Here is an 11,559-nt window from a genome sequence, read left to right as displayed (position 1 = left end):
TTAAAAATTATTTTTTTATTTTGTACAAACAAAATAAATATATTGAAAAATATAAAAACAATAAAAAATTATACTTCAGATGTTAATTTAGTATCAAAAACGTAAAATATTTGAGTAGCCCAAGACATAGCCAAAGATTGAAGCGCCTCAGCACTGGCAAAAATTTAAATTTGCCGACTGGAATTCTTTCAGATGATTGACTTTCGGAAAATTGACGCTCTACTGTATTTTAAATTAAATAAATTAAAAATATGATAAAAAATTGCAGCCTGACATTGTGACAATGTTACAATAAATAATTGCTCATTTTAATGTTTGTGTTTTCTTTTGGAGTAGTCCTAGTTCTGTGTATGTCCAATGTATAACTCAAAAGGATCACACACAGTTGAATGCAAAACATACATTTAAAGTAATCAAAAACCCCTGTCATCCCAGTACTGATATACTGGGATGACATGGGTTTTTGATTACTTTAAATGTTTGTTTTGCATTCAACTGTGTAGTTACTATTGAGTTTATTCTGTTGTTGTATTCTTTTGTCAGTCTTTGATGAGTGCAGGTTCTTTGAACTTAGCCTTTTGAAATCTTAAAAATTTCTTGGTTTTTCTTTCATCTATAAATTCATTGATGTTTTCATTTCTAAATGTCTTCAAATTTCAGAATTATTTTTTCTACATCAAGTGTTTTGTGTTTGTTAAGACCAAACTCCATTTGAATGTCAGTTGAGTAAGTGTGCAAAACTTATATTAAGGTGATTTATTATGCACACTCCCAATTAGTTTGGATAATCAGGCTCTACTGTAATAAGGAATTGATTTTAATTATTTATTTATTTATTTTACAAACAGTAGGAAAAGTCTTACAACCCCCTAACAATAACCACACATATTGTACAATAAAACAATCAAGAAAAATTTAAAATTAACGTACAATTATTTTTTGTTATATATGTATGTGTGTGTTTATTATTTACTAGCTGCAAGGACCCGCTTCGCTGGGTTTTTATTTGTTCGTACATTTGTATGAAATATAGTTTTTTATATATATAAAAGACTGTTTTTCTAAGTAATCTAGAATCTAGCTGCAAGGACCCGCTTCGCTGGGTTTTTAAANCCAAAAAAGGTTGCTTATTACTAGTTTATATCATTAAATTTTGAGGCTATGTTACTTATTTAGCAAAGTTGTTTTTTTACATGTTATATTAAAAAATAATATAATTTTAACAAAAATAGCAAAGTAAATAAATGTAATATGTTTTACCATTTTAATGTTTATATTAAATAAATGTATTTGTTGAAAAATTAAATATTGGAAAATTTTTATATTTAAAGGTTTTAGAATTGGCAGGCAATGCGAGTAAGGATCTGAAAGTGAAGAGAATTACTCCTCGTCATCTTCAGTTAGCAATTCGTGGGGACGAAGAGTTGGATTCTCTTATAAAAGCCACTATAGCTGGTGGTGGTAAGTGAAAACATTTTTCTTAGTTATTAAAATAAAAATTGTTACCCGAATTAAATAGGTTTTTTTTATTAACTTCTCAAGTATTTTCAACTTCTTACAAGATTTGGAGTTATTTATAATTTAAAACACATTACTGTATTAATATATACAAATATTAAATTTTTTGATTGCATTAAAACATTCATTCTTTAGTTAAATGCATAAACTGATGAATTATTTGAGAGTTTCTAAAAAACTATTAAATTTTTCCTTTTTTATACAAAGTTTTTCAATGTTGTAACTATGTATGTATAAGTAAAGAAATTCTACATTATACAGTATATAGTAGACTTGCTTTATAGTGATCTTTAAGGAATTTATGAAAAAAGGACATTATATCAAATTTTTTTCAATATATTTGGATCTTAATAGAAAGATGCTGATTACATCTTGCAATTTCATGCAAATGTTAAAAAAATACACAAGCAATATTCCAATCCTTGAAATATGCTTTATAATTTTCACAAAACCACTTTAGGACTCAGTGAATTTTGTTTTATAGCATCAATCAACTCAAAACAGTGAACACAAAATGGAAATTTTAGTTGAGGAAATAGGAAAAAGTTACATGGTACTATATCAGATGAATCTGGAGCTTGCAGAACTGTATTTGTTAAATTTTTAGCCAAAAATTCACGAACAACAAGATCATCGTGAATAGGTAAGGTACATACATTATAGTGCAAAAATTCACAAGTTTTCTTACCACAGATGAGGTTTTCTATGAACTGCTTTACTTAAATGATACAAAACTCTCAAATAATATTCTTTGTTGACAATTTGGCCTATCAGAAGGAATTTGAGATGCACGACAGTCAAAGAAATAGTCAACACAACTTTGATGTGATCTTTTTGGTCTTGCTTCACCTTTCAAACACCATTCACTTGATTGTTGAGCTGTTTCAGTATCAAAATGGAGATTTATGTTTTATCACCTGTAATGATGCATTTTAAGAATGGTTAACCTAGAGAAAGCATTTCCTTGGCCACTGGAACTTGTTGATTTTACAAAAAATCCAATGTTTTTAGGAGACTCAAGAAGCAATGTGCCACAAGCTAAAATGATCTTTTAAAATTGTTTGACAAGATCCAAATGATACTGGAACTTATTCAATATTGTCTTTAATTGTTAAATGATGATTGTTGAGCATCAAATTTCTGACTTGAACATGTTTATCAGTTGAAGTATATCTACAGGAATATGGTTCATCTTTGATGCATTCTCTGCCTTCCTTAATCATCTTGTATCACTTTTGTTTTTGATAGACCAGTGTCTATCAAAAACAAAAGTGATACAAGATATTCAATATCTTGTATCACTTTTGTTCAAAGGTGATTTCAATATTTTTAATGTTTTTATAGCAGTAATTCCATTACAAAAACAAAATTTAATGTATGTTCTTTGTTCAATTATACTCAACATTCTGAAAAATCGCTAGTGTAAAAGTCCTTTACACACAAAACAAGCATTTATTTATTTGCAAATGAAGCCAGATAACACAGATTGCTGCTAGATGTCAATGAAAAAGTGATGACAATGCCCTCTTGCATGTGTGCAGTTTAATAAACCATTCCCAATATTTTTTGAACAGAGTAGTATTTGACTCAATAATAGCTCAACAGTTAACCATTTTTTAATAGCTTAGTAAATTTAAAAAATTTACAGTAAAAATCTTAATGGAAATTTTTATGAATTTAATTAGAACTATAATATATAATTTAGTTACTTTTTGTACTTTGTACCTAAGCAAATGTGTTTTAAGTTGTAACTTCGATAAACATCTAAACTATATTCATAAATTATATATTTCTGATCATTATTGTAATTATATTTTCAGGTGTCATTCCACATATCCACAAATCTCTCATTGGAAAGAAAGGATCACAGAAAACACCATAGGAATTGTAGAAATTCAACTTTGTCACTGTGAAATTTTCAATTATTCATATAGTCAAGTAGTTGTAAAGTTATTTTTAAACATTACATTTTTGTAGTCATCATCTTCACATTTTCATCCCATTATTCACAAAATTCATCTTTAAAAAAAAATCATTTTTTATAATACATTAGTTTAATACTTCATCATATATCTTCTAGGAGTGATAAAATATTTTTGAATGTTATGTTATAATTTTTTCAAAATTTGTTTTTATGAAGTTAAATTTGTTTTATGATATTACAGTTTATTCAAACTGTATCTTTTATGTATCTGAAAACATAGTGACATCTAATAAAAACTCATCATTTTTTGATAGTTGTAGTGTTCTTTTACTTTAAAAGTATTTTCATAAATCCATTTAAAATATTTTTATTTGTGCAGAATATTCTCATTATGTAATCTATTGATGTGTTTTGTTTTTACATCATTGTAACAATATTAAAAAAAAAATACATATGTTATTAAAACATAAGCAAACTTTGAAATAAATATTTATTATGATAAATAAAGCTTTTCTGATGAATGAAGTTACATACCTTATCATCAGAATATTTGGTATTAAAAGCCTTTGTTGTCATATTTTTGTTTGTTTTATTTTATAGTATGTTTCATTCTGATGAATGATGATAAAAATTAAAAATTTATGTTACTTTTATTAAAAACATAACTCTCTTAACGGTAAAATAAGAAAAAATAGTGATATATATATCACTATTTTGACTATTTAGTATATAATTTGCTTAGTTAAAGCCAAAAGCTAATAAATTTATATTAAATAAAATATTTTACAAATTTTAAAACTTTTTCAATCCATTTTCTCAATATTATCAAATTATATCAAGCAATACATCTATAATTTTCAGTGTTTTATTCATAATATACTCATACTTATGTATTGGAGAGAAAATGAAACTTGTATACCTGCAAAAATTTCTTGAATAATTAAAACTGTGTAGAGTTTGTTCTTTCTGAACCAATTTTAGGGATTTGTTTATTGCGAAGTCTGCCTTCTGCTAAAAATGCTATTTAACTTTAATTTGGAATATTTTTATTTTAAGCCAGATATTAGATCTGGTATTTGATTTATGTTTGAACAAAAACAATTACCTAAAATATAAGATTAAAATTTTAGTAATACATTTCTGTACAAAGATTTCTACATTTGTAATCAATTAAAAGTAGAATTTTTGTAAGTCTTAATCATATAATTAAAAATCATATTACAAAACTTTTAATATATATTAATTAATCCTTTGAAATAAGTCAAATAATTACCTTTTGATTTAATATATATATTCCATTAATTAATTAAAATAATCAGGATATATGGCTTGTAATAACAGTTTTATAATAATATCAATTTGGTTATTTTAGGATTTCTCTGATTTTTTCTTCCAAAAAAGGATTTTTTAATTCTGAGATAACCATATGGAATTCTATGTTTCAACAGTTACAGAATTAAAGTTCGCAATATAAGGTTAAATCTACCATAAATACTTCAATAATTTTGTCTTATTGTTAGTTTTGCATAAAACCATTAATTTCATATTTATCAATAGTAGTGTATAATGATGGAATATGGTGCTAGTTAAATTAATAATTTAGTGGAATGTGTGTATATCCAAATTTACAGATCCTTTGCAGATTTTATTACTACTGTGTCAAACGTTCTACCATTTCATTACAATCATTAAATTTATCCTAACAATTATTTCAAGGAATCTAAAATTGAATTAGTTGTGTAATTAGATAAATTCTCAAAAAAGGAGTTTGTCTAGTTATACGGACTTTATTTAATTCCATTTTCAGTCGTGCATCCGACCAAGTATAATTTGAAAATGGAATAATTTTTACAACTGATTTAATATTGTAAGCATAGTGTTATTTGGAAAAAAAAAATTGGATTCCTCATATAAGAATGGAAAGCAAAATTAATCAAATTATTTAAATTAATATCACTTGATAATTTTTTTTCTTTTAAACTATAGGCCTATGTATAAATATAAGAATAGTTTGCTCATGGAAAGGTCACGAGGATTAATTTAAAAACATGATTTGAATTAAAGTTTTTGTTTTAATATTTCTTTGTTAGAAATTCCGGGAAAACTTCAAAATTCTTATTTATCATCATAATTCGAATTATTAAATATCAGGAAGTGAAAATAAGGCTATAAATTATGTCAATTTTATTATTAAATGAAGGCCGATGCGTTTAGTAAAAGTTCAAAAACATTACGCAATAATTTTTTCAAAATAATTTTAAACAAATCAGTTTAATTTTTTAATTTTAATAAAAATATACCCCGATTAATTTAAAATAATAACTATAAAAAGTAACTAAATGTAAAATTAATTAATGTATAATACGGAAAGAAACTAACTGGTTTTTAAGGTGTCGCTTTAAAGTTTGAGAGCTACCAATCATAATCGGTAACGATGGCGGGACGTTAAGATCGTCTGCTTTCATTTTATTCGACCAGAAATTATAGTTTTATATGGAGTTAAAGAAATTAGGATAATATATATATAATCATTCAATCGAATTTTATAACTTTTGAGCCGTCTTATCTGTGAATTTACGAGAGGAAGAACTTAAGAATATTTAGGCCTAACAGAATCCAAGATGGCGGATAGCGAGAGTGAATCTTTAGAGATTCCTTCCCCTTTAACTCGTGAACAATATCAAAATAGGATCGAATCCCTTCAACAGCAGATTCGTGTGATGAAAATTGAACTAGAGACTTGCAAGATGAGAGTTAAAACTCTACAGGAAGAGAATAAAGAGTTAAAAAGAGCAAGTGTTAGTATTGTAAGTATGGCAGAATGTAACAGATTCATATTTATAAACATTTATATATAGAAAATTGTGCATTGATATTTCTAGAAATCAATTTGTCTATGTTAAATACACAGCATAATCGATAACTATTTAAAAATGTGGGTTATCTTTCGTATAACATTATTCTACCATTAATTAGTCTAAAGTATTGTCTGCTTAATTATTGTAAGTAATTATCAAAAAGAACGTTTCAGTTTTTTAATGATAGATTTCAATCCTTAATAAAACAAATTATTAATGTTTTATAAATAACTGTGTTTTAACGTATTTATATCTTCTTACTAAACTTTTGGAATGTATTCAGTTTTGCAATGCTAAGTAAAAATTTTAAGTGTCTTAAAAAGCAAACTATATTGAGCTCCTTTGATTAGAATTTGTTTGCTTAATAAAAATCAAATCGTAAAAATGTGGGTGTAAATATGATTAATTTATAATTCTTACTATTAAGTGTTATATTTCTTTGCTTATCAATGTAGAAAAATTACTTTTATCTAAAATGCTACTTAAATTTATACATTATCCAGTGAAAAATGCATTTGTTTAATTAATGATAGGAATCGTAAAGAAATTAACAAGAATAAACAGGATTGTTTGAAATAAAATAGTGGTTGAACTCCATAAATTGCTTCCATATTTTTCTTGAAATTTTTACTCCCCTCCCCCATTGTCCCAGTTTCTGTAACCCCTCCCCTCTTCAGATGTCCAACAAAACTCAACCTCCTTCAAAACCTTTATCACTTTATGAATAATAAAATGTATAAACTGTATAAAATTTAATGAAATAAAACGGACATCTGTTGAAGTTCAACCCTTTTTCTCCCACTTGTTTGACTTATCATAACCCTCTCTCTCCCTTCCAATGTGGATGTCATTTATGGACAGCCCCTTAAGAATTTTTTGTTGATGTAGAATTAATTTAAATATTATATGGAACCATTCACATGTAATATGTCACTGCAAAGTAATACAATATTCAAATTACTTTTTTATGAAAAGATAATGGCAACATTTTAACCTTTATGGATATAAATTACATACAATAGTACTGTTGAAAGATATACCAGTAGTCTAGGAGGTAATTATTTAGTACAATGTCATTAGACTTCTGTGGTAAATCAGTGAATTTTTTTTATTGTTCTATTTTTAAAATTAGTCTTCCCTTGGCATGAAATAATTTATAAATAAATTAATGTACTATAGATCTGTTTTACAAAAATGATTGATTTTAATAACAGGATGGCAGATCAAGCATGACATCAGCATAGGAGATGTCTAAAAACTGGTGACAAAATGTGACAGAGAGGAGATAGGCAGACATAAAATTGGTGACATCATATTTGAATTACTGTATAGTATTGTGAAAAATATAGAAGTTTGTGTTATGAATAACTTTATAATTTNTGGTGAGTTTTTGTTCGTACCGTGGAGCAAAAATATGTTCGAATTTCATGTCATATCTTGAAAAGTTCGTATGCTGGGGCGTTCGTATCCTGAGGTACCATTGTATGTTCATTAACCAATCATTCACTGTATATACAGTTGAACTCTGTTATACCAAGCATTAGGGGACCAGCAATATTTACTTGTATCTGTGAAGAGCAGTGATATAATTAGAAGGGAAAGTGGGTGGCTACTTTGGGTGCAAAGCAAAGTTTATGTTTGCACCCAAATGTAGCTATAAATTTTGCACCCACTGGTGGCAAAGTTTATAGCTACACCACTGATTAGTCAAGAAAGAGGGGGCAGTCTCCAAAAAGTGAGTTAAATGATAAATAGGTCTGTAATTGATGCAGATTGTAAAACTAAGTATCCAGTAGTTAAAACTAAGTAACCCTTTCAGTTTTATCTCTTCCAAGAATTTGGTATTGCATTTCTTGCTACTTGAACAATTAAGAATGCTTGTGTTTTTGCATAGCTACTGAAAATTTGCTTGATATATCTGTGAAGTACCCTCATTATAACGATGAGAAAATGTATGCAAATTAAAGTTGTCATTTTGCTCATTATATCTGTGTTCATTTTAATCGAGTTCAACTGTAATATTAATTTGCATATCACTAGTATATATTATTTTAGTACCTAGTATATTTTTATGTATCATGTTGGTACTCACTAGGCTTAATAAAGCTTGCAACTTTTAAGAAAAATGCATGTGACTATTACAAGCCTAAGTTTGCTTGTGGCCTGCATCCAAAAAAGGTTGCTTATTACTAGTTTATATCATTAAATTTTGAGGCTATGTTACTTATTTAGCAAAGTTGTTTTTTTACATGTTATATTAAAAAATAATATAATTTTAACAAAAATAGCAAAGTAAATAAATGTAATATGTTTTACCATTTTAATGTTTATATTAAATAAATGTATTTGTTGAAAAATTAAATATTGGAAAATTTTTATATTTAAAGGTTTTAGAATTGGCAGGCAATGCGAGTAAGGATCTGAAAGTGAAGAGAATTACTCCTCGTCATCTTCAGTTAGCAATTCGTGGGGACGAAGAGTTGGATTCTCTTATAAAAGCCACTATAGCTGGTGGTGGTAAGTGAAAACATTTTTCTTAGTTATTAAAATAAAAATTGTTACCCGAATTAAATAGGTTTTTTTTATTAACTTCTCAAGTATTTTCAACTTCTTACAAGATTTGGAGTTATTTATAATTTAAAACACATTACTGTATTAATATATACAAATATTAAATTTTTTGATTGCATTAAAACATTCATTCTTTAGTTAAATGCATAAACTGATGAATTATTTGAGAGTTTCTAAAAAACTATTAAATTTTTCCTTTTTTATACAAAGTTTTTCAATGTTGTAACTATGTATGTATAAGTAAAGAAATTCTACATTATACAGTATATAGTAGACTTGCTTTATAGTGATCTTTAAGGAATTTATGAAAAAAGGACATTATATCAAATTTTTTTCAATATATTTGGATCTTAATAGAAAGATGCTGATTACATCTTGCAATTTCATGCAAATGTTAAAAAAATACACAAGCAATATTCCAATCCTTGAAATATGCTTTATAATTTTCACAAAACCACTTTAGGACTCAGTGAATTTTGTTTTATAGCATCAATCAACTCAAAACAGTGAACACAAAATGGAAATTTTAGTTGAGGAAATAGGAAAAAGTTACATGGTACTATATCAGATGAATCTGGAGCTTGCAGAACTGTATTTGTTAAATTTTTAGCCAAAAATTCACGAACAACAAGATCATCGTGAATAGGTAAGGTACATACATTATAGTGCAAAAATTCACAAGTTTTCTTACCACAGATGAGGTTTTCTATGAACTGCTTTACTTAAATGATACAAAACTCTCAAATAATATTCTTTGTTGACAATTTGGCCTATCAGAAGGAATTTGAGATGCACGACAGTCAAAGAAATAGTCAACACAACTTTGATGTGATCTTTTTGGTCTTGCTTCACCTTTCAAACACCATTCACTTGATTGTTGAGCTGTTTCAGTATCAAAATGGAGATTTATGTTTTATCACCTGTAATGATGCATTTTAAGAATGGTTAACCTAGAGAAAGCATTTCCTTGGCCACTGGAACTTGTTGATTTTACAAAAAATCCAATGTTTTTAGGAGACTCAAGAAGCAATGTGCCACAAGCTAAAATGATCTTTTAAAATTGTTTGACAAGATCCAAATGATACTGGAACTTATTCAATATTGTCTTTAATTGTTAAATGATGATTGTTGAGCATCAAATTTCTGACTTGAACATGTTTATCAGTTGAAGTATATCTACAGGAATATGGTTCATCTTTGATGCATTCTCTGCCTTCCTTAATCATCTTGTATCACTTTTGTTTTTGATAGACCAGTGTCTATCAAAAACAAAAGTGATACAAGATATTCAATATCTTGTATCACTTTTGTTCAAAGGTGATTTCAATATTTTTAATGTTTTTATAGCAGTAATTCCATTACAAAAACAAAATTTAATGTATGTTCTTTGTTCAATTATACTCAACATTCTGAAAAATCGCTAGTGTAAAAGTCCTTTACACACAAAACAAGCATTTATTTATTTGCAAATGAAGCCAGATAACACAGATTGCTGCTAGATGTCAATGAAAAAGTGATGACAATGCCCTCTTGCATGTGTGCAGTTTAATAAACCATTCCCAATATTTTTTGAACAGAGTAGTATTTGACTCAATAATAGCTCAACAGTTAACCATTTTTTAATAGCTTAGTAAATTTAAAAAATTTACAGTAAAAATCTTAATGGAAATTTTTATGAATTTAATTAGAACTATAATATATAATTTAGTTACTTTTTGTACTTTGTACCTAAGCAAATGTGTTTTAAGTTGTAACTTCGATAAACATCTAAACTATATTCATAAATTATATATTTCTGATCATTATTGTAATTATATTTTCAGGTGTCATTCCACATATCCACAAATCTCTCATTGGAAAGAAAGGATCACAGAAAACACCATAGGAATTGTAGAAATTCAACTTTGTCACTGTGAAATTTTCAATTATTCATATAGTCAAGTAGTTGTAAAGTTATTTTTAAACATTACATTTTTGTAGTCATCATCTTCACATTTTCATCCCATTATTCACAAAATTCATCTTTAAAAAAAAATCATTTTTTATAATACATTAGTTTAATACTTCATCATATATCTTCTAGGAGTGATAAAATATTTTTGAATGTTATGTTATAATTTTTTCAAAATTTGTTTTTATGAAGTTAAATTTGTTTTATGATATTACAGTTTATTCAAACTGTATCTTTTATGTATCTGAAAACATAGTGACATCTAATAAAAACTCATCATTTTTTGATAGTTGTAGTGTTCTTTTACTTTAAAAGTATTTTCATAAATCCATTTAAAATATTTTTATTTGTGCAGAATATTCTCATTATGTAATCTATTGATGTGTTTTGTTTTTACATCATTGTAACAATATTAAAAAAAAAATACATATGTTATTAAAACATAAGCAAACTTTGAAATAAATATTTATTATGATAAATAAAGCTTTTCTGATGAATGAAGTTACATACCTTATCATCAGAATATTTGGTATTAAAAGCCTTTGTTGTCATATTTTTGTTTGTTTTATTTTATAGTATGTTTCATTCTGATGAATGATGATAAAAATTAAAAATTTATGTTACTTTTATTAAAAACATAACTCTCTTAACGGTAAAATAAGAAAAAATAGTGATATATATATCACTATTTTTTATTATGTTAGTAATATGTATGTAGATATATATATATATCTACA

At 26.4% G+C, this 11,559-nt stretch overlaps 2 protein-coding genes across 2 annotated transcripts in view; both read left to right on the top strand.

Moving 5' to 3' along the window:
• LOC111627892 (histone H2A.V-like) overlaps positions 1-3,400 on the top strand; it is a 37,369-nt gene extending 33,969 nt beyond the window's left edge. The window contains exons 5-6 of the mRNA XM_023371573.1: positions 1,339-1,461; positions 3,339-3,400. Of these exons, the coding sequence (XP_023227341.1) occupies positions 1,339-1,461; positions 3,339-3,400 (185 nt within the window). The remainder of the gene's footprint in view (positions 1-1,338; positions 1,462-3,338) is intronic.
• A 2,663-nt stretch (positions 3,401-6,063) lies between these two features.
• On the top strand, positions 6,064-10,756 carry LOC111627891. The gene is made up of 3 exons (XM_023371572.1): positions 6,064-6,249; positions 8,688-8,817; positions 10,695-10,756. The coding sequence occupies exons 1-3, from the start codon at positions 6,064-6,066 to the stop codon at positions 10,754-10,756; spliced, it is 378 nt and encodes a 125-aa protein (XP_023227340.1).
• Positions 10,757-11,559: the final 803 nt, after the last annotated feature.

This window comes from Centruroides sculpturatus, unplaced genomic scaffold (assembly GCF_000671375.1).
Source record: "Centruroides sculpturatus isolate CEXI.00-Female unplaced genomic scaffold, Cexi_2.0 scaffold449, whole genome shotgun sequence".
Classification (NCBI taxonomy): domain Eukaryota; kingdom Metazoa; phylum Arthropoda; class Arachnida; order Scorpiones; family Buthidae; genus Centruroides; species Centruroides sculpturatus.
Note: the sequence above shows the minus strand (reverse complement) of the source record. Positions and strands in the feature narration are given on the sequence as shown.